The 25,011-nt window shown below is 23.6% G+C and overlaps 2 protein-coding genes and 2 long non-coding RNA genes across 12 annotated transcripts; 3 read left to right on the top strand and 1 right to left on the bottom strand.

The window, feature by feature from the left end:
• The first annotated feature begins 98 nt into the window (after positions 1–98).
• put (activin A receptor type 2 punt) lies at positions 99–5,320 on the top strand. 2 transcript variants are annotated; one of them, XM_012483742.3, is made up of 9 exons: positions 99–676; positions 2,225–2,415; positions 2,495–2,672; positions 2,742–2,896; positions 2,997–3,376; positions 3,448–3,634; positions 3,705–3,842; positions 3,915–4,046; positions 4,137–5,320. In XM_012483742.3, the coding sequence occupies exons 1-9, from the start codon at positions 628–630 to the stop codon at positions 4,320–4,322; spliced, it is 1,596 nt and encodes a 531-aa protein (XP_012339196.1). In that variant the 5' UTR covers positions 99–627; the 3' UTR covers positions 4,323–5,320. The 2 variants fall into 2 exon arrangements, with proteins under 2 accessions (XP_012339196.1, XP_003691743.1); XM_003691695.4 differs by having other exon boundaries at positions 102–676; positions 2,742–2,881.
• A 3,316-nt stretch (positions 5,321–8,636) lies between these two features.
• On the bottom strand, positions 8,637–24,557 carry LOC100866882 (uncharacterized). Of its 8 annotated transcripts, none has more exons than XM_086903211.1 (14): positions 24,415–24,557; positions 22,726–22,768; positions 15,863–16,013; positions 15,564–15,780; positions 15,099–15,194; positions 14,534–14,771; positions 14,168–14,466; positions 12,449–14,084; positions 12,087–12,373; positions 11,890–11,995; positions 11,464–11,806; positions 11,136–11,376; positions 10,197–11,065; positions 8,637–9,941 (listed from the first exon to the last, which is right to left on the bottom strand). In XM_086903211.1, the coding sequence occupies exons 1-14, from the start codon at positions 24,418–24,420 to the stop codon at positions 9,770–9,772; spliced, it is 4,704 nt and encodes a 1,567-aa protein (XP_086759337.1). In that variant the 5' UTR covers positions 24,421–24,557; the 3' UTR covers positions 8,637–9,769. The 8 variants fall into 8 exon arrangements, with proteins under 8 accessions (XP_086759337.1, XP_086759335.1, XP_086759339.1 ...); XM_086903209.1 differs by lacking the exons at positions 22,726–22,768; positions 24,415–24,557 and adding exons at positions 19,494–20,216; positions 21,484–21,694; XM_086903213.1 differs by lacking the exons at positions 22,726–22,768; positions 24,415–24,557 and adding exons at positions 19,494–20,197; positions 21,484–21,694 and having other exon boundaries at positions 8,637–9,977.
• On the top strand, positions 16,417–17,847 carry LOC147658306 (uncharacterized). The gene is made up of 2 exons (XR_015290711.1): positions 16,417–16,868; positions 17,504–17,847. It is a non-coding gene; the product is annotated as an uncharacterized LOC147658306 (long non-coding RNA).
• LOC147658305 (uncharacterized) lies at positions 21,668–22,935 on the top strand. The gene is made up of 2 exons (XR_015290712.1): positions 21,668–21,920; positions 22,659–22,935. It is a non-coding gene; the product is annotated as an uncharacterized LOC147658305 (long non-coding RNA).
• Positions 24,558–25,011: the final 454 nt, after the last annotated feature.

The raw sequence follows: 25,011 nt of genomic DNA, 5'->3' as shown, positions 1-25,011 counted from the left end.
TGCAAATATTTTATAAGTCAATCAAGTTTTGTAATTAAAAAAATAAAATGTAAAATGCAACTCAAGTTTCTATCAACGTCGATGTTCTATTGCCATCTATTAGTTTATGATCTATTTGCTGTGCGTCTGGCATGTAGAATTATAAAATCAGAAGTTCAGTTGATTTTTATCAATTTTTTTGAAATATTACATTTAAACTATACTTGTATCCATTAAATTTTATCATTTTTTTATTAAAATAATTATAGTAGTTCGAAAGTGATCAAAATCGCACTAGTTAGTGATGAAAAAATGATATAAATTCATGGTGTCTGTGTTCCGACATAAATGTGAGAGAGGAAAGGAAGAGATGTGTTGGTGGATGAATTACTACAATTTGCTTAATAGCTAATAGACTCAATTCTTTTCTTTTTTAATTTATTGCCTTCAATCTTCTTGGCAAACATGCTGCCATAGAATCGTATCTGAAAAACCGATACAAATGGATTATGAAGAAAGAACCCAGATGTGACAGCTAAGCGCGAATTCCGGACCTTGCGCATCAAAGTTCGGCGCTTTAATCACATCGTAAACCTGTGCATCTAGACTTTAAAAATATTTCTGGTATGCTTTTACGATCTGTTCACGATGTCCGCATATGCGACGATACTGCCATATCTCATCTTAGGATTGTTAGGTAATTACACATTCTATTATCTTTTATTTGACAGTTGTATTCGCAAGTTAAAATACATAATAATGCGAAATCTTTCAGAAATTATATCATTTTTTTCAAATACATTTTGAACTTTTAGTAAAATTGTATAATTGTTTTATAAATCGATATTATGTTGTGATATTAATTAAAGGAAAGAAAAAAAAGAAAGTATAACAAAAAAAGAAAAGGTGCGCGTTTTCTTCTAGATTTGCTAATAAAGAATTTGTCTGTAAGGCTATTTAATAAGCTTATGTTTGAAATATTGAAATAGTGAAAGTCAAAAAAAGATTAAAGAATGTATTTCTAGAAAATAATAAACGATAACTTTCAATAAATATATTTTTGATATTTCCTCTGACAAATATAAAAAGATCGCCATAATATTTAACAATAATATAAATATAAAATTGATATGTTTAATTCTTCTCTCAGATGTTGATCCGTTGTCATGAGACATAGATTTAAAGATAGATATAAAAGAAAAGGAAAAAAACAATGTATTATAAATATATTTTTCAAAATGCCCAAGGCTTGAGCCAATTTACGACAAATATAATGTCGAAACAATCGACAAAGACTTCGCTGTTCTTGATCATATTAGAGACGATGTATATACCGCAAAATAACGACTTAGTGATCGGTGTTAATGCAATCGATGTTAATGCGATCGATGTGAAATAAATATTTTATTTGTATAATCACTTTAGAAAAAAAATTAAAAATTCTGGCAATGATGAAGCTATCTAAATATATGATATTGTTTGTTATTTTAATTTTTAATGATACTCTTGATTAATTATTTATTTGTTTTCCTGTTTTTGTTATGTATTTAATCAAATATTTTATATTTATATATGTGATTTATTATTCTATGTTTATTGAATTGAATTACAAATATACGATTCAAATATTTTATTTATTTTTTTTTATTATAGAAAGATATTTATAAAAGATATGAAAGATTAGAATTTCATCTCATGAAAATTTTTTGTAAATTTTTTTGTATATATATTTCTTAATAAAACAAGAAAATATCTATAAAATTGAAAAAGTCAAAAAGATTATAAAAAAATTTTTATAAAAAATTAAAATAATTAATTAAAATTTAAGAACAGAATATTATATTTGAGTTTTAAATTTAGAATTATTAAACATTATTTGATAATTAATATTACTTTCAGTTTTTCATATTGAAAAAAAATACACAAGAAAAAAAAATATTAAAATTAAAGAAAAATAACTTTAGAATAAAATGATGATAATTAAATTAGATTAGATAAATTAAATATATGGCAAAAAAATAAATTATGTGACAATGAATTTAGAAGATTCATATATAATTAATAAAAAAAATAGTATTTTTCTTTAATTAAATATAATAACTATATATCTATACATTTTATGAAATTCATTATATAATGTTATTAAAATTACTTTCTGTAACTGTTTTCTTTCTATAAATATTTTATTACAAATTTTAAGCTTTTTTTTTTTAATATTGAAAATATAAAAAACTTTAATTTTTAGGATTTTCATTAGGACACGATGTCAAAGGTTCTTCAGTTTGTGAATTTTATAATGAAACGATGTGTGCAGAATCTCAGCAAGAATGTTCAGGAAGAGAAGAATGTGGACCACATGATCCAGGCAAAAGAAATCATTGTTATGTGCTGTGGCAAATTGATAATGTGACTAAGAAGTCTATAATTAAATTAAAGGTGCAAAAGAAAGAATTATAGATTTGATAATATTTATTTTTAAGAAGTTCTATTTTTATGATTAAATTATAAATTTCAGGGATGTTTTTTAGATAGTAATGATTGCTATGATAGACCACATTGTATTGAAAACAGTGCAGAAAGAAAAAAAGAATTATTTTTTTGTTGTTGCGATGGTAATATGTGCAATCAGAATTTCACATGGGATCCTCATCCAACTTCTTCTTCTAAACCTATTCAGCCTTCTGATATTCATGGTAAGTATTCATTTTAAGCAATGATTGAATATTTATTCTATTAAAATTGAAATATTAAAATTATTTCAGATTCAGAACCTGTTCCAAATACAGAACAACAAATAATAACACTTGTTTTGTCAATATCAATACCCATGCTCTTGCTTGCTATTATTTTGCCATTTTTATACTGGTGTTACCGACGTCGGAAGTCGGGATATTTCAACGAGGTTTGGAAGGCATATGTACAGATCTCTTAATTACTAAATGTTATAAGTCTTTAGTTACATATTATATCATAAATTATTCTTATTACATAAATGTCACACAAAATAATTTTTGTAGGTACCAACATTAGAACCTCTTCCATTACCACAACCATCTCCTAATTTGGGATTGCGTCCAATACAACTTCTTGAAATAAAAGCTCGAGGTCGTTTTGGAGCTGTTTGGAAAGCACAATTGAAAAATGAGATTGTTGCTGTTAAAGTGTTTCCAATACAAGATAAACAATCTTGGCAAACTGAACAAGAAATTTTCAAACTTGCCCACATGGATCATGAAGATATATTACGTTTTATAGGCGTTGAAAAGAGAGGAGATAATTTACAAGCAGAATTTTGGTTAATTACTTCATATCATGAAAAAGGTTCATTATGTGATTATTTGAAGGCAAATGTTGTTACATGGCCTGAGATGTGTAGAATAGCAGAATCCATGGCAAGGTAATATTTCAATAAAAGTTTAAGAAATATCTTATATAACTTCTATTGTGATAAGATTTTTAATTTATTAGAGGTTTGATGCATTTGCATGAAGAAATTCCAGCCAATAAAGCAGATGGGTACAAACCTGCTGTGGCTCATAGAGATTTCAAGTCAAAAAATGTTTTACTTAAAGCTGATATGAGTGCTTGTATAGCAGATTTTGGTTTAGCATTGATATTTCATCCTGGCAAACCTTGTGGAGATACACATGGACAGGTATATATTAATATTTTAATATGTATACATATATTAAAATATATAAGATTTATTATTTATATATATATAGGTTGGAACAAGAAGATATATGGCCCCAGAAGTTTTAGAAGGAGCAATTAATTTTACAAGGGATTCGTTTTTACGAATTGATATGTATGCCTGTGGACTGGTACTTTGGGAGTTAGCTTCACGATGCACTGTGCAAGATGTAAATTCTTATTTATATATATTTTAGTCCATTTTAAATATTGCATTATTAATTGAATTATATTTATTTTAGGGACCAATAGGTGAATATAGATTACCATTTGAAGATGAAGTAGGTCTTCATCCTACTTTGGAAGATATGCAAGAAAGTGTTGTGCATAAAAAAGAGAGGCCAATCATTTTAGAAACATGGCGTAAACATCCTGTAAGTAAATTTTGTTTTACCAAATTATAAAACATACATATAATTTATTTTAAAAGGAACTAATTTTCACAATTTTATGCTATTTTTAAGGGACTTCAATCAATTTGTGATACAATGGAAGAATGTTGGGATCATGATGCTGAAGCACGTCTTTCAGCTTCTTGTGTAATGGAAAGAGTTGCTACATTGAGTAGGACGCTTGTTTTAAATTCGTCGACATTAATACGAGTTGATAATACCAACGAGACTATTACTACTAAGGAATCTAGTATGTAGTTGATTTATGTGTATTATAGTTTTAGTTAAATTGCACAACCATTTTCTGTATCATAATTTTTGCGCATACATTAATGAGGAATGTTTAAATATCAGATGATATTTTAATAATTATTTTTTATTTCATTGTTTTTCTTTTTGTTGTTTATGAGGATCTCTTATTATGTTTTAAAATAATTTAAATGGTAATTAATCAAATTATTTTCATGATTAGCTAATAAAATTTTAAATAGAAATATTTTTATTAACTTAAAAATAATTTTTTTAAATTATTGTTATTTATTAAACATAATTATAGTCTCAATATACTTCATCTTTGGGCTATTTATACAGAATGTTAATATATTTATAGAACATCTTAAAAAATTTATTCTAAAACAGACAAAAGTATTCTTAAAAGAAACAAAAGTTAATATATAAAAATATTTGAAGCTTATTTAAAAGTTATAAAAAGTTAAGTTTAAGTTCACATTAAATAAAATGAGACGAAAATAGAACTATTTTGTTATTTGAAGAGTGAAATAACCGTCTCATTTAATGAATAAATTGCTTATAACTTAATAAATAAGCTTTAATTGGCTATATCAACTTTTGTGTTTTTAATCTCTAGAATCCTTCCAAAAATATTCTACAAATATATTAATACTATGCATAAATCATTCATATCATTTAAATTATACAGTTAATATAATTAAATTAAATACTAATAATTTTTTTATAAATTCAAAGTATTAGTAAATCAATTATTCATTAAATTTAATTTTTTATTGCATGTTTAAAATTAAGATAATTTATGATGAAAAACAGCTTAATTAAACGTTCCTAGATTTTTGATTCTTAAAAATATTTACATTTCATTCATAAATCTCAGTTTATTGAAAAATACAATGTAATTAGAAATATTTCTTTATATATACAATAATGAACATAAATATTGAGATTCTTATTTTTTATTTTCTGTTGAAATAATTAAAATTTATCAAATAATATTATAATGATATTATTATTTTCTTTTTTTAATTTAAAACAACCTCATTCCTCATTGATGTCAGCAATTGTGCAATGATTGATCAGAAATAACAAAATGATTTAAACACTAGCCAAGTGGACATTCAATGGATAATTTTTATCCATAAGTCTTATCATATGTGAATTGTTACAAAAATAACTCAACAATTTTATACAAAGTACCTGGTAGAAACAGTCAAGTTAACTAATTGGAAGCCATGAGGAATTTATTAGGACTTTTTTACATGAAATGAGCTATTTTGATTTTTTGCATTTTAAAGCATAAAATATTTAAGATGACTAATTTATTTCGCGAAATAAGATTTTTTCCATGACTTTTTTTTTATTTTACAACAAAAGGATGAAAAATAGAGATTAATTTATTGAGAATATATTGATATCTATTTTAATTAACAAATATAGACTTTCTAAATTTAATAATTTTCATATTAATTAAATTAAAAATGTATAAAATGTATATTATTAAAATGTACTTTGAATAATCAAAATTGATGTTATATATTGTTCATGGATTAAATTTTATTAAGCCAAGTAAAAGTCTTCCTTATATATTTTATTTTTAACTTTCATCATAGCACAGAATTTTATCAAGAAAATTGATTTTTTAATTATTATACATATGACCTAACTTTGAACTAAGTCTTGCATCCAGTGTGTATGCATAGATATATGAGGTCTTGAATATATAATTATTAAATATATTATTTATATAATTGAAAATATTGAATAAAACAATGCATCTTGTATAAATCAGTTTTCTACAATGTAATTATATTTGTACAAATTTCTAGAATTTGTATCATGTAAAAAAAATATTTTTATTAGATTCAATCTTTAATGTTTTAGATAAAATTGTTTTTATAATATAAATTTTGTTTAATATCGTATAATTTGAAAAATTTTTAAAAATTCATATTTTAATCATTCATTAATACTTTTAATGTTAAATTGCAATTGGACTATTTTTAATAGAATTATATAGAATGGTTATTCAAGGTGCACATTTTAAATATTTTATTTAAATAATATGTCACTTTTAACAAATGGTTTCTTTTACTTGCTCTGAATTATTTTAATTAAGATAAAATAAAGATAATTGAAATAATGAGAAAGATTTATAAATCAAATCTATATTAGTATTTTTTTTTTTATTTCATAAATAGTTAAATTCTTGATCTTAAAATTAAGTTAGTTTTATATGAAAATCGCATAATTGCATTATACAAACTGTGATAATAAGTACCAGATTTAAGTAAACGATAATAATATTATCGATAACGATAAATAAGGCCTAATTATATTTCAGAAACATTTATTATAATTCATAATTATAATTTCTCAGAGCAGGTAAAAGATAGAGAGGTTATTTTATTTCTTTATATTGGACTTTAGCAGTGCCAAAACGGTAATATATGCACACACTTTATAGCTTTGTATATTAATTTATAGGTAAATAAGATATTAAAATCGGTAATATGTATCTATAAATTTTTAACATACAATGTTATAAAATGAAAATTAACCTATAATTGATAATATTTTTTTCATTTTATACAACATAAAAAAATTTATATATAATATATTATATATTATATATATTCATTTTTATAATACAATATAATTATAATAATGTTAAGTGAGTAAATAAATTATAGATTATAAATATTATTAGTTATACTATTTATCTAAAATCTATAAAAAATTTACTAAAATCAATTATGGGTTAATTACAATACTAGAATTTAATCAATTTTTGGACTTTTACATATCGAGAAGCAGATAATTGTATTCGTAGAGATTTCTTATTTCATATATATATATGTCGCAAATTCTGTTTGTAAAAATTGTTATAAGAATGTTTTAATCTCATCATTGCTAATTGTTATGTAACTTCGTAATTTAATACGTTTTTGCATAAAACTTTAGAAAGCAATGCATTTGGTAGATAAATCAGTCATTAACATAAGACTGAAATACAAATAAAAAATTATGTACAATAATAAAAAAAAAATGTTTGCAATTTTATGCTGCGTTGAGCACATAGTGATTTCAAGAAAGTGCAATGGTGAGGTAATATTTTGAAACATCGTGTACATTAATAATTAATAGATATAAATTATAGGTATACAATGTATCGCGTTACATTGCTTATCTTTATTAAATCATATCCTCTGAATAAATACAGAAATTAGATTTTAATATTGACAGTACTGCAATGGCATTCCAGTCACATATAATATATATTGTATATTAATGTATACCAATATTATAATTTCTAATTTTCAAACTATAAAAATTCTTATTAGTTTCATCCAATATAAATCGAAACATTTCATTGACACGTGATATTTATCATCATTTGTCATTTAAATTGCAGTATTTTGTTATTTAATTAATATTTTTGAATTTTACTATTTAATTTTATATAATTACTGAAAATTATTATGAAATATAATTTAAAAAATACTATAATATTAATATAAAAATTTTAATTCATAATCTCATAAAATATATGTTAAAAAATCATTTTTGTAAATATAATGAATGTTTTTTATTAGTATTAAAGTATCAAAATACTTCCAATATCGTAATCCATTATATATATATATATTCATTTAATTGTTTGCTTTTGGTACTGTTAACATAAAATTTGAAACAATTCATTATTCAGTAAATTTTTAAAAGTAAAAATTTTTTTAAAATTATATGGGATTATTTATAACTGTATTATATTATAAATAAACTAATCAGATATAATTCATATATGTATTCAGAGATCTGTAAATAGAATTTAGTGAAATGTAAATTTAGAAATAAGACTGTTAAAGAAAAAAATAATTTCTTACTTATAATTTAAATATAATGTGACTCATAGCAATAGAATGTTCCTATGCACATTGGATGTAACTGTTTTCAAAATCATATTATATAGTAACAAATTTTTGTATCGTTGGCTTGACAATTTTTATACCATAAGAATATACGAAAATGTTGCGTTAATGAAATAACAAATGAAATGTATCAATTCTAATAGAAATTATCATTTTCATAAAATTGTATATAAGAAATGTTAGTTACAGAAAAAGTTCCTCAGAATATGAAATGATCACGGTATCGATCGTAAACATTATAAGAGGGAATAAAAAAGCGGTGCTTGAAAAAATAATATAATGTAACATTTTTAGCATCTAATTATGTAGATAATTTTGCCTTTGTTTTGTAATAAAATAGCATTATTTATATATTAGGAATAAAATGAATTACCATTTGTCATACCATTACAACTGGTTTATAATAACAGTTTATTTTGTTAATAATATATAATATATAACACAATTGCACTGCATACAAAAAAAACATACAAAATAATAAACATTTTAATAAACAAGATAATTAAAATTGGAACATCAAAGTTTGCAGAAAACAGGAACAAATTTAAAAAACATATTTAATAAATATGAAAATTTTATTTTTATAAAACATATCTAGTAACACCTTTTCTTATTTGCCGCTTATTAAGTTATAAGTTTTTTTTTTACATATATCTAATTCTATCAAAATTGTTTAATTTGCATAATATAATTTAAAATTATTTAAAAAATATTTCAGATTTTAAAAGATTAATATTTTTTCAAACTAGAATTATTTTCTTTTAATTTATACACTTTATATTTATTATTTATATTCGTTTATTTACACTACATTCATATTCTAAATAAATAAGATGCCTTAAGGAATATACTGTACGGAAGAAATATACAGGAATACAATTACGATCTTAGATTTTATTTGATTATATTGTATGCTTCAGCATACTAAAGAATACATGAAGCAAGTAAAAAAATGTGATTGTTGCGAATCACAAGCACGCGATGTAATAATTTATACATCAGATAAAACTAAATGAAATATTTATTAATCGTGCGATGTACGGAATAGATAATAATAAAATATAAGTTAGAAGGTTAAAAATGAAATTCAATGTTATCGTACAATCGCATTAATAAACTTACCTATACTCTATGATCACAGTTACATTCATAATTATTGTAAGTTATTATACGTCATTATCGTCTTTATCATCATTATTATCATATTTTACTGTATATATGTACATTCTGGTTATAAATAGATGTATGTTCAATTAATTAAATATAATCTGATTTGAAAGCCTATGACTAGTGATATCTACTTTCTTGTCAATGACAATACAGTTATATAATACTATCGCAATTCGATATAAATGAAGCTTCAAACAATTATAGATAATAACACGTCATATTTTAAAAACAATTCTATACCTTTCCTTTAATACACTGTACACATTTTTCTTCGTAACATTAAATTTCTTAACATTTAAGTCTTATATCTTTGTTCCACTTAAATTATTTTTTAGTTTTCTTATATTTAATCTAAGGCTAAGTCTGAATATTATGCACACACATCCGCGGAACCAGACCTTTCCGATCACCTCTCGCACATAACAACCATTTACTATCTACTTCTAAAATTACTTTCAGCTTCTCACCTTCTCCAAATGCAAGATGCCCGTTATCTGATGGCATTCTATGTGTAACTGTGCGAACCTCTCTGGAACCGAGATGCGCGATCTATTATTTAACTAATCTATAAAAAGGAAACAAAAAAGATAACAAAAAATTAAGTTCTAAAATTATAAATAAAAAATATCGATATATAATTTAATAAAAATTATAAATAATAAGATTAAATTCTACAATTGATAAAATAATAAAAATATTAAATTTTACAATTCATTAGATTAATATTTAATAAACTATTAAATAAAACTATATTATACATTACATTCATTTTTTCTTTACTTACTTAAGTGGCTTTTTTGCAGGAGGATTTCTTGTAGTACTAGTAGTAGTTGGTCGTGGTAAAGATGTAGACGCCGCTCGTCTTTGAGGAGATATTAAATTTTTATCTTTAGACATTACGCCATAAGATTTGTATGGTAGAGAACTAGGTCTCGTTAAATGAGTTCTTGTTGTTCCTACTATTTCTTGATCCACTCTACTAGTACGTTTTGTTGTATCTTTGCTTCTTGTTTCTAAAGATTTCTTTGGAATAATTTTTGTTGTTGATAATATAATAGGTTTTTTTAACGATGGAATTCCCGAAATAGGACATTTCGTGTTTTTAGTAGGTCCTGATATTATATTTGATTGTTTTACTGGTGAGGTAAGAAGCCTAGGTATTTTAGATTTTCCTACATTAGTAGGTGTTTTCGTAGGTGATAAAGGCGTCGACATTGGTGGTTGAATTTTGGTATCTTCTTTTCCAACCATTAATTCCCATTTTTCTTGAAGTTTTCTAAATTTCTCTTCTCCAGACATATTGTCTTCGTCATCTATTTTATTATCTGGACTATGAGATTTTCTTGACATAGGTTGTTTATTCGAAGCTCTATTTAATGGTGAATGCTCTAAACTATCAGTATAATCTTCAGAATCTTCAGAAGTCAATTTATCGAGAGTACGAAATATTTTTGATCCTATAGGATTACTTAAGCGTTTTTTAACCGTTTCCATATCTGACTTATGTATACCACCAGATTTATCATCATAGTTACTATAAGCAACGCACGATCGTGGACGTATTTTTCTGGGACTAGAAACCATTGCACATGTATCTGTTTTATCAAAATGATTTTCTTTTGCAGTAAGATCAATATTTCTAAAGTTTACAGCCTGTGAAATATTTTAATAATATAAATTTAATGTTAAAGATATTAAAAATTAATTATTTAATAATACTAACATTTATGGTATGATTATTTAAACTGCCAAAACTATTATGAAGTTGACGATATTGATATAGAAGATCAAGTTGAAATGGACAAAATGCAAGAGGATTTAAAATATGTAAGAGAGCATCGACAACTTCTCGTGCATTTGCATTGGCTAAAGCTGCCACAAATAAACTGTTACTATTATAATGTTTCCTTAAGATGGATTCTCTTGTACATAAATATGCAAACCATGCATCCAAAGCTCTTAAACTGAAAAATGATAATTTGTTTATAATACGACAATAATACATATATATATAAAATAACGTGATTTCTCTTAGTATTGTGTTAACTTACTTTAATAAACCAAATACAAATGCATGAAACTTTAGCATTCCCTCTGTAATAACATCTTCACCATTAATTTTTTGTACTAATTCATTTAATGTTTTAGTAACTGGACCTTGTTGAGAAGAAGCTTCAACAACTTGCCAAACACTATTTGTTATTGGTCCAAATGTAGAATTTAAATGTGATTTTAATCCATCTGACATAATAGCATATAAAGCTGGACACAAATTGCTAACACAAATTTGAGCACATTCATTTTTATCATTATAATTTTGTCTACCATGGATTGATTCACTATTCCAATATTTTAATAATAAATCTACTGCTTTATTTGCAGATAGTATCATTTCTGGAAATTTGTATGTATATTCATAATTTATTATTTAAAAATTAAAAATAAAATTATATTAAAATCATAAATAATATATTTACTTCTTTTTTCATCTAAATCTAATTTATTATCTGGACTCATTGCTTTTCTTTCTTCAGTAAAGCCAGCATCTTTATTTTGTTCATTTGCAATATTTAAATTATTAATCTGAAATATATTTTTTTCAAAAAAAGTATATAAAAAACTTAATTAAATAATAACTTAAATAAATAATAATACAAAAATTAAATAAAATTACCTTATTATCTAAATATTTTTTCCTTTGGTTTATGGCAAAACTGACAGTCTTTTTCTGTGATTCTATCATATCAGTAGCTTTGGTAACATCTTTATTCATCCTGAGAGCTAAAAACTTTCTTACATACGATCTTAATTTAACATCGGGATCTTCAACATCTCCATCACTACTCTGTGATGAAAAACCACTACGCTTCAAAAATTCTTCCAATTGTTTTATATCATCTTCGCTATTTTCAGAATTTTCAGTCTCTAAGTCTCCAATATTAACTATTTCATTTGCTCTTTCTAAAATAATATTAAAGAATTAAATAATTATATTATAAAGTATAATAATAATAAAATAATTCAATATATATATACCTATATATCTTTCTTCCGTTTCATCAACATCTTTCTCTAAATCAACGATTCGACTGCGACATGGTAATAAATCATTATTCATATAATATGGTTCTTGTAAAGACATTCTTTTATTTGTTTCAGAAGATTGATCTTCTATTTCTTCTACATCTCCCATTTCAAACATGCTATATCTTTTATTTGCAGGAACCTTGCTTTTCCTTAAAATACTTCTGGGTAAAGGTGGTCTTGGTGGCACTTTTCCATGAGGAAATTCAGTTTCACGATCTCCATAAGGTAATGAAAGAGATCGTTTTGGGAGAGATGGACAGGTTTTTTTTGTTTTATTAACTTGTCTATGCACTTTTTTTTCATTACTTACTAAACTGGCCTCAGAACTAATACTATCATAACGGTAAAGATATAATGGATTGGTTGTATTATTTAATGTTTGTTGATTTGTTGAAGAATCTGTTAATATTGTAGAAGATCCTCGATATCCAGAGGATGGTTGTGTCGCAGTACTACTAGTAGAGGATGAATTATTTGGTATGATTTCACTTATGGTACGAGTTTTATGACGCATTGGAGGAGATAGACAAAATAAAGGCTTTCTCGTTTCTTCATGAATATTAATATGCCTCGAAACTTCCGGTACATCGTGTAAAATTTTCTTATATTCAGTAGGCAAAAGGAATGTCAATGACTCCCAGTCTTTAACATGTGAAAATCCTCGTTGACGCAATGCATCTATATCATTACACGAGAATGGTCTACTGGATCTACCAGTATGTTTCCAGCTAACTCTATTTTTTCCAAAGCATTGCGGTTTTAAAGCTATATTATCCAATTTTGTATCTTTAATATTGAAAAATGATAAATCAGGTAAAGCATAATTCGGATATACAACATAAATTGGCTTTTTGTTAACAATTGTTTCTCTTAAAGAAGGACTTTCTTTTTCCTTGACAGACGTTGTAAATATTAATGATGTTTGAACCGAATTATCTTCTGTTTCAGCTATTGCTTGAATGCCCATTGTCTTACAAATTGGATATTTCTTTTCTAAAGATTTGACCCATGCGGTTTTTCGTTGATGTTCGAAAACAGGAATGACATCAAAATCATTTTGATTAATATCATTATCATGAATTAAATCTGATTTAGACATATTTTCTGATAATTCCTCTACAGATGCAGATGACATCATTTCATCTTTTTGTTCACTTATTGTTGAAGTATATTTTGGAATGTCATTAAAACTGTCTTTCTCATTTTCCATTTCTTGATTATTATGAAGATCACTTTTAACCCAATTAATAGAAAAATCACTTTCTGGAACTTGATGTTTAGAAATATTATTTATATTTTGCCGTTGTATTTGTGTATTTGTATTAGTACCACTGTCACTAGCACTATTATTTGTAGGCCATCCATTATCACTAGCAGAATCTGATTGATCCAAAGTAAGACTCATTCCTTCAGCACTCATACTTTTTTGTTTCATAAATAATTTTACAAGACTTAAATTTTGTAATCTTTTTTCTGTTAAATTATGTTCTCCATTATCAGAACTTTCTTCATTTATAGATCGACTCATTACAGATCCTGAACTATGTAATTGTTGTGCATGATTATTTGATTCTGCAGAATCAACCTATTCAAACATTTTTAATACATTAATTTATAAAAATATTTTTTTGAAAATATAAGAAAAATATAAATTTTAAAAAAACTTACGGAAAAATTAAGAGGTATATTGAGATGTAATTGAGTGGCTTGAGTAAGATCTGGCAAACTTTGACTTCTTTTATTTGTTACAGATATAATATTTTCTACACCATGTGAAAATTCTGGTATTGTATTGTTATTACCTGATGGATGGCGAGTTATAATTTTATTCATAGAAGAATGTTTCAAATTGCTCCATGTAGTATATATTTTAGAATCAGAACATGCCATTGATAAATCTAATACATTTTTCAAATCTGTATTTCTATTATAATATGGTTCTACTGTTTCATAAGTTTTTTGTTTCTCTGTAAAAAGATAATAAAATTATATTTGTTTGTTATTTATATATTGGAAAATTATTTATATTTATACCTTGATTTTCAAAATCTTGAGAACCATCCGAATACATTGTGATACTACCCTCAAAAGCAATAGTATAATTGTCTTTATTATTTGTCTGGCATGTTAAAAGCATATCTTCACAGTCCAGAGAGTCTACGCTATAACTACCTCCTGGTGGTAGTATAGGTGTCTCTTTCAAAGGTGAAAAGAGTAATGATGATTTGCATATTGAAATTGTATCTGTTGTTGAACAAGCTGAATCTTCTCCCTTTAATATAAAATATAGTTTTATTATAAATTCTAAATACTTTTAAATAATTTACCATGCAATTTGCAAAATTAATATTGTTTATTTTCATGCATTTTTTAAATATCATTTTGTTATATTATTTTCATATCTTCAATTGTTACATAATCAAATCAGCAATTATTTATTTCTTACATTAATCATGCAGAGGAATTGCAAGCAAATCAAGTTTTATTTTCAAGTTAAGCAAAACTCATATCATAACTCATATAATGTTTTATTCTATCTTCAGTATTGAAAAAACATCAATACAGAAAAGAAATTCAACATTTTCAGCCATTATCATACCTGACTGCTGGTATGAGGGCTGATTGATGAACCGATGTCAAGTTTTTCCATAACAGATCCAGATATACTAGCATATCGTTCCCTTTGATAGTTAAACTGCCATGACAATGAAGATATATAATATTTTTAAAATATTATTTATAACAAAAATGGAAAAACAGTAAATATTTTAAAATATTATAATTTATGTTAAAATGTTAAAAATACAATGATTATTGTAAAAAAAGAATAATATTTACAAAAATTTGTTTCAATTCATCAATATTATATATTGATATTGATATATATTAATAAGAATATAAAGTATTATTTTTTGTGATTGTTCAAGAAATTTATAAAATATATTTGCTTGCAAACTATCCACAATCAAAATAATTGTTTCTGATAATCAGATTATATAACTATATCATAATATAAATAAAAGATTATAAAATAAATAAAATACATAGAAATCAATATTATTACCTCTGAATGCTGAACTGGATCTGTACACATGACAGGTAATGCTGTAAGCAGAGTGTGAATATCTGCTGTACGAAAACTTTCCATATCAATTTCTGCCAAATTAGCATCCAAATTTCGGGCAAGATCATCATAATAGCCCAAATCTTCTCGAGAATATGAAGCAGAGAGTGAAGATAATACACTTGGATGAACATGAAGTCCTCCATCTCCTCTGTAGCTAGTATTTTGTATAAATATAAATATATATATTTATAGGAAAATAATTAAAATATAAAAATTATAATTTAATAAAATTTTACCCATAATCAATGAACCATTGATATTCCACATTATCTTGTACAAACTCAGAACTAATTAAATCATGTTGGATAGAATCTGTTGCAGGATTGGAATTGCAATCAGATCCTGGTGTTTGTGGATCTTCCATCACTGCAGCCCCTTTGCCTGCACCTAAAATATTAATAAGTAATTATCAAATTATATCACTCATTTGCTATAACATTAACATAACTCAAATTGCATTTTTTATATATAAAATTGGTATAAAAAAAATTATTTTAATTTATATTTTTTTATTTATATATAGTTTTATAAAAATTTAGAACATTTAATATTATTTTCTTTAAAGTCATAATTTTTGAATTATGTGATGTAGTAAATAAGCAATATATAATTAAAAAAAATTCAAGAACAAACCATATTTAGAATAGATAAAATATTTTTGTGATTTATTAACTATATTTTTGTTATCAATATAAGATTGCAAATTATGCATAATGTGATGTTTTTTGTTTATTAAAAATTATGTAATAAAATTATATTGATTATAATTGGGCATATTTATATTGTTTACACTTTGATTATACCTCATATTATTATATGTCATATTTCATATATAAATCACATTAAAAAAATATGAAAAATTGGATATCAATTTATTATTATCAGTTTATATATATATCAGATATTTTATAGTATTACACATTATTAAAAAAAAAACATATGATAATTATTTTTGATATAATATTATAATATATTAATAATGAACATATTTTTCTGGACTACTACAAGGAAATAATTAATGATTCACTTTCAATAAAATAATATCAGCAATATATTGATAACACTAATCATGCTAGATGTTTCTCTTCCTTCATAAAGTGTGGAATGTTCAAGATAAAGAAATGTCAATCAATGACGTCAGGCTGAGGTTATGGCGGACTTATTTGAGTAAGTGCTCGTGTCCCGTATCGGGGATGATCAAGGCTGCGCGTCATCACGACAGTTAAGAGAGCGTGTTTTAAGGTTAGTTATCATATAATAAATAATTAATTAATCGATTAAAACATATTAATTTCTATATAAAAAATTGATGATGGTGTAAAAAATACATATAACATATAATATGATGATATAATAAATAATTTGTTCTCAAATTATTGAAATAAAAACAAAAAAACAATCTAATAATCTTTTAGAAAAAATATTTAGTTTAACGTAATGAAAAAAAGATTACACAAGAATTATATATATAAATTAATTGACAATACAATATATATAATATTATTATAAGTATTTAAAAACATTAATAAAAAATAAGAATATGGTATATAACGATTTAATTTATATATTAATTGTATATATTAATTTTAGTTTTAAATTTATATAAATTTAATAAATGTATAAAGTAGATAACATAATAATAGATAAAGTTATGAACATCATAAATTATGTAGTATATGTAGTAATATGATTTATAATTATTATTTACGATTAATAATATAAAAAGTTGAATGAATAATTGTTATATGTATTTTTGACGATCTTTGACACATTTTGTCACTAAGAATAAGATATATTGATACAGCATAATAAGAAAATTGTTTTAAATACGAGTTATAAATCGTACCTCGAATAATTTTTTTCCATCGCATCGCCAGAATCGATGGAATTTTTTGTTTTACAGAAAATATTTACATTTAATAAATGTTATCCGAAAACACTCATGTTCACGACCATATGGCGACAATCCGTCCGTCACTCATAAGAATTCATTTTAACTGCGCCTATGGAGTACAATTGCTTATGCAGCGCATGAGCATTATCAATCCAGCGTAAAGGGTGAATAAAAGGAAATCAGATACAAGTCTGATAAATATAATATATTAGATTCTTTTTACTATATATTAAAAAATTTAGATTTGAATAAAACATTTGATTCTTTGTACTGCTATAGATTTTTTATCATAAACTAATAAATTATCAAAAACTATATAAATTATAAGAAGTTCATTTTCAATCTACCTACTTTCTTAATATTTATTCTTAATATTACATATTTGATTGTTAACTATTTTATCAGTGCAATATGTTTAAAAAAAATACTTTAAAAATCATGATGAAATGAGAAATCAGATTAATAATTAATTATAAATACTTTTGCCTCTAATAATAAGTGAGATCCAATTATTAAAATAATAAAAATAAATTAATTAAGATGATAAACATTGTCTAAATTGTGAAAAATATTTATAATAATAAAATTATAACAAAACTATTTTAATAAATATTATATATAAGAATCTGTAAATAAAGAATCAATTGAATTTAGTTGTGTTTTTCGTGCGTTATATTTTATGTAAAGTTACTATATTTTATAAAATATTTTATATAGAAATTAGTTTTATTTTAGAATGTCCTTAATATCATTAAATTCAAGAAAATTAAACATAATTAAAATTATATAAATTTTATTTTTATTATTTAATTAATTATCGAAATAATTTTTTGTGGAATAAATTTTTAGTTGTATATGGTTATTATTATTAGTTACATATTTGATAGTTTGAATATTAATGTTAGTTAATTAATTAGTCGTTAGTCGTAGTTTTACATGTCTGAGGAAAAATCTTTTACAGTACTTCGTTCAAGTCGAGAGTAAAAGATAATTTTAGCAAACTGCAGTGAGGGAAGTGCCAGAAGAAATTCAAGAGCTAAATTTTGCGACACAACGAAAATTTTATGCATGAACTCATGAAATATAATTCCACTTTATTTTTGCCAAAAAAATCTATTCATTTAACTTAATTTTTCATTTACAATTTTTCAATAATTAAATAATAAGTATATTTCAGTTATAAAAAATCATTTTTTTATATCATTTTATATTATATTAAAACATGTAGTATTATTTTAAAGTTTAGAAATCTTTCAAGCATTTTTAATTTCATTTTTTAATGAAAATATTTATTTTGTATCTTTCTAAAAACTTTTTTATAATAATTCAAAATTAATTATAATTATAATTGTTCTATAATTATTGTTTAATAATATTATCATATAAGCATGTTTCTGTGTGTTGAAACATTTCATATTTTTATCAAGTATATGAATATTATATACTCCTACATAGAATGTTATTCGAAATAGTAAGATACATTATTCTTGTATGTGTATGTATATATACAATTATATTTATAGTATAATTGCGAAAGAATTTTAAATTAGTAAACATTTTAACTCTTTAAATGGACTTACAATAACACAATTTGTTAAAATGTAGAAATGTAATTTTTAAGAGTACATTATTTAAATTGATTATTATGTTTATTAATAAACACGCATAGCCTTGAATGAAATAATATATACAATTTTCTAATAATAATTAATTTATCTAGATAACTAAATACATTTGAAAATTGACTTTATATATATATAGATTTTTTCTTTGCAAAGAATTAAATTACTAAACACATTAGTAATTTCAATCTATGAAATTTTTAATAACTATTATCTTATCAAATGAATTATTCCAATTATCAATAAACTTTCTATCAAATCCTAACATATTTAAATACTTAAATATAAATTAAAAATATATAATAGAAAGCATATATAAAAATATAATATATTCATTTTTTATTTTCTTACGATTATATAGTAGACAATTGCATTTTTCATGAAATCGATGGTAATATTTTCGTTCTTGTCTCTTGCGTTTGCCATAATGAAGATGTGGCGGTTGTGCAGGCGTTTGAAATGGTGGGCTCATACGACCCACAGAAAACTCTGCTATTTTCATGATGACGCACAACAAAAGCACTATCATCATTTGTCAATATTCAGCGTTTTTATTATTCTATCACGTTACAACATAGTAGTAACGTTTTTTCACTGGATAACCAGTCAAAATATTTAATAAAAATTCTTGAAGAGAATTTCACAATCAATCAAATCACATATATATATGTAGTTTAAAAGAAACAGATAAATAGATCAAAATTTATTAATAGTTTAAATATGAAAATATCATAGCTCTTTTGTCCATTGTTTTAAAATATTCACTTTTCATCATACACATGTGTTATATATTTATCACATTAAAGTTACATCACGAATAGGAACAATTCTCACAACACTCCACAGTTTTTTAACAGTTTCTGTATGAAAGATGTGTGCACTTTGACATATGAAATACGTGTAAAACAAAGTTGATATCCGTCTGTAGTCAAACCGATGACATCTTTCAAAGATGCCTTTGTTTAGCAGCACATCATTTCGCTTACCGTTTATATCACGAAAAATGATCACACATATTGTTGCCGAACGTTTTTGCTTTTATACTTTTATACTATCTATGTATGAAAAATATAACTGCACAAGTTTTTAAGAAGCCAAAAATGTTATTTTGGTTTTACAATAAAATAAAAAGAAAGATATAACTAAAAAAATTTGATTTGAATTTTGAAATGTTTTTTAAATTATCTTAATCTTTTTTTATTTTTTTCAAATATTTTTCTAGTTCGTTAATCTTTATCTAAAATATATATATATAAATTAAAATAAGATTTCAAATAGTACAGATTAAATTTTTTTATGTAAAACATAACAAATCAATAATTATTATAAAATTATTGATCCAGAAATATTTGAAAATTATCAATATTAAAAAATTCTAAAATTTTAAAATAAAAATAAAATGTTAATGAAATATAATAATTAAAATGATTTATGTAAATTATCGAAACATCAAAATAAAGGATATATACATATGGTTTCATCAAAGATATAGAAAATTAATTGTAAAAAACAATTGCAATATATAGTTTTAGCATTAGTTTAAAATTCTAATCAATAATAATAATAATAGTCATTACGTCAGTATACACGTTCAACTACTTAAATTGCAACAAGTGGTGAATCAATTGTTTTAAGTTAATCGAATATTAAGATAATAAGAATTCATCGAACTGATTAACATTTCAAAATTCAGAATGAAAATAAAAATTATTGAATCATATTAATCGATAAATGCATTAAAATTATTCATAGATGAAACTAATCGATTCAGAGAATATTTTATTATAAAAAATATTATTATAAATATTATATTAAAAAAATTTTAAATATATATATTATATGTAATATAAATTATAATAAAATTATATATTATATATATTATATATATATATAATTTATTAAACGATTCAAAATATAATATAATATAAACAGAACTTTCAATGCAATTAAAAGTATATTAAACTTATTTATACTTTAATAATTTATCGTGTATTAATAATGTCAAAAGGATTATAATTTTATTGGTTTTATAGTAAATAAATGTATGTAAACATGCACCAAAAGCATATTTGATGAATTTCTAATATACTATAAACTTCAACAATAAATATGTAAAAATAATAATTAAGCGAATTTCAAAATCGTAATGAGTATTTTTTTGCAAGTTGTATATTCTCTATAATAATGATTGAATAAAAAAGGATGGATCCATAAGTGCCTTAAAAAAAAAAGACAAAAGTCTTTTTCATAAATAATATACATAAGAAATATTCAAGTACAAAATTGTTATCGTTACACTGGATATTCATATGATAAATAATTTTTGAAATAAATCATTTACATGTAAATCACTAGATAACTGATCACACACAGTTTATTCTGATATCAATGCTTATAAAGCAACACTGAATATAACACTTGTTTTCAAAATCATGAAAATAGATAGCTTTAATCCAATAGAAATTATGTATATAATTTAATTGATATATAACACAATTTTTTCACGTTTATTTTGGCAGAATTAGTTTCTGGACCGCTGTCTGAGTCAGACTGCTTTAACAGCATGCGTCTTGCGCGGGAGAGCGTTTGCACACGGCACGACACGACGCGGAGTTTAATCTCTATTAATAAATACCCGCTTTGCCTCGGCCAGAATAGAGAGCAGCTCTCTACTACTGGCTTATTGAATGCATACGCAGTGTTTCATATTGGAGATCGTAACAAACGCGAATCGATTTTGTCTTTGATAGATTTTTATCGATAGATTTACGAGGAGAGGTTAGATCATAGTGATACAAAAATAATACATAATCGAATTAATTCGTCATGATTTAATTCAATATGATTTATTTTTTTTTTATATTATGGATTTTAGTTATAAATATCAAAAATATTATTAAAAATATATATTTTTTATTTGCAAATTGAAAAAGAATTTAATGTATACTACTTAATCATCTAATTTGTAAATTTGAACTATCATAAGGAAATATCTATTAAAATGAAATCAAATCTGAAAAATCAATTCTTGGTTTAAATATTAAAAATATCTAAAACTTCTTTATTTGCAGAGTAAAATATAAAAACCAATAGGAAATTGATCAAATTTAGATAAATTAGAGAAAAATAAATAAAAAATTATCATCAAACGAGATCAAATCACGTTTATGTCAATCGTATTAGTATTTATATTTTTTTGCTTAGAAAACATTTTAAATGATTCTGATCAAAGGATATGTTAAAAAACTATAATATAATCACTTTTAAATATTTATAAAGATATAATAAGATATTTTAATTTAAAATTTTTTTTTAATTTTCTATATTAACAAAAAATTAAAATATTAAAAAAATATTTTCACATTATTATTTTTATATAAATGAATATATGATGAATATGTGCAATTAATATTTAATAAGATGAAAGAATGAAACTCATTAAGCTATTACGAAAGATATGAAAAGAAACAATTAAAAAATATATTAAATAACAACATAATTAATTTTTATTTTCAGAAATTGATCTACATATTTGAAATAAGTGAAAAGAAGTATAAATTACGAAATGCATAATTAAACTTACCAACACGTTCTCCATTGCTACAAACAATACCTGTCGCCAAGGTCTGAAAAATATGATTATAATCATATTATTAATTCCATTTATTAGAGTTTAGCTAATATTTATAATACTAAGAAAAATGAAAGAAAATGCGATTATATTTTTTTTACTGTATCGTGTTACCATATTGAAAACTTCTCCATATTGAAATATAATGACATTTAGGGTTCACCGAGTATTCATGAAATTCAATATTGCTCTCGATATTTAACACATAGTGACGCATTAACTTTAGAAATAATTACATAGTAATTTTTTATTTTTAATAAATTTTTAAAATATTAATTTTGCAATAATATATTAGAATTTTTTATTATTTCAATAGAACATTTTTATTATAAATTATTGCAAATACAATTTTTTTTCGAATATCTATATAATTACATAATCTAATCAATTTTTCTAGAATTTTTTGTATAATTTAAATGAAATATGAAATAATTGAAAAAATATATTTATTTCTTTTCCTTTATAAAGTTTTTAATTTAAACTGAAAGTTTGTAATAAGAATTTTTAAATTATTTCATAAAAAAGTAGTAAATTATAAAATATTATGTTATTTTTGAATCTTTACAAATAAAACAAAATAATTTTGAAAATATATGTATGCTAAAAAATTGCATACATCCTCTTTTTTAATTTAAAATATATAAATATTGTTAAAAAAACATTTCTCGTTTTTATATATATATATGTTTTATAGTAATTGTTATAATTATTATTATTTAATTAGTAATTAATTATTTAATAACGATTACTAACTTATATATAATAAGTTACAAAATATGTAATAATATAATCAATTTATTTTGCTTATTAATTGAATTATATAGCTTTTCTTTTGCTTTCCAAAGCATATTTTTCTTTTTATATCTCATATGATTTTATTCTATATCTTGTTTTATATATGCATAAATAATAAATTTGTATAAATCTTAACAAATAAATAAAGATATTAAATTGTAATTAGTTAGAAATCAAGTGATTAGCAATGATTCTTAAGTTTTTTCAACACATAAAACTAAATGTTCCGTAGAACAAGGTCACTGGATCTTAATAAAGAGTTCATGTCTAATTGAGAGAAGGATGAATCATTATTGATATAATTGTATTGAGCTATTTGAATTTTGTAAATTGCTCATTATTGTTTTTTTTTTTAATTTCATGATTAAAATACGAGAAAACGAAGAATTGATAAAAATGGAAGCGATTTATTTATTTGTTATATAGATTTTAACAATTTAATTTAAAAAAAAATTATTTAATTAATAATTAAAATATTAAGACATAAGAGAATTTAATGTAACTTTTTTTTGTTAATAATTTCTTATAATATTTTTGGGATAAAATGTATTGATCGGTATATTTGCACAAAACGCAGTATAAAACGGAAAGCTTCTCGATTAGACGTAACCTTCGCATCGATTTTATGTGTAACAGAGGTCAATGACGTATTAGGTTCAACTATATCTTGGAAATATGCTAAAGAAAAAGATAAATAAAAAGATTTGATCATATTTTCTTTATAAGATAACGATATTGCATTCTTATTTTTAATTATGTTAATATACACGGAGAATAGAGAAACATACGCCCACATTCTTTGGTGCTAGAAAACGAGTTGATATTAGAAGCGGTCGCAGTACTCACATTCATAGTGAAGGGACAGCTGACAGTCGATCCACGTAACACTTAACACTGCCACGAATTATGACATCGTGTAGAATTCCAAGAGAATATCACTGTATGATTACGAAGTGGTCGTATACGCATGTCACTTCTTAAAAATCACGAAGATGTAGTACTTTCCGGAATGCATATTCTGAGTCACTCTGTCGATGAGAGCCCCTCCCTGACTGCAACAACCCCTGTCTGATCTCAAACGCGCATGCTCCTAAATTTATGATCTTTTACGAAGAAAGGGGATGATTCTGTTTTGTAGTCATATTCTTTTCGCGTGCGTACATTTTTATGTTATTTCAAGCACTTTTTCGACTTCATGCAAAGTGCAGAATAATAATAAATGATTAATGGTATGATCATCCCTTAATATTTTGAGGTTATCGTGCGCATGTCCTGAATACCTTCTCCAGATGTCAATGATCGAACAACTGATCAACAAATTTTTGTTTTGATTTATTAAATATTTTTTTTAATACTTTTATAAACAGATTAATTTGTGTAATTTTCCGGGGAGATTAATTATTATTCAGTATAAATCATAGCAAATATTAGTAATTTAAAATT

Source organism: Apis florea, unplaced genomic scaffold (assembly GCF_048593485.1).
Source record: "Apis florea isolate Af1SG1 unplaced genomic scaffold, ASM4859348v1 contig_2291_pilon, whole genome shotgun sequence".
Lineage (NCBI taxonomy): Eukaryota > Metazoa > Arthropoda > Insecta > Hymenoptera > Apidae > Apis > Apis florea.
Note: the sequence above shows the minus strand (reverse complement) of the source record. Positions and strands in the feature narration are given on the sequence as shown.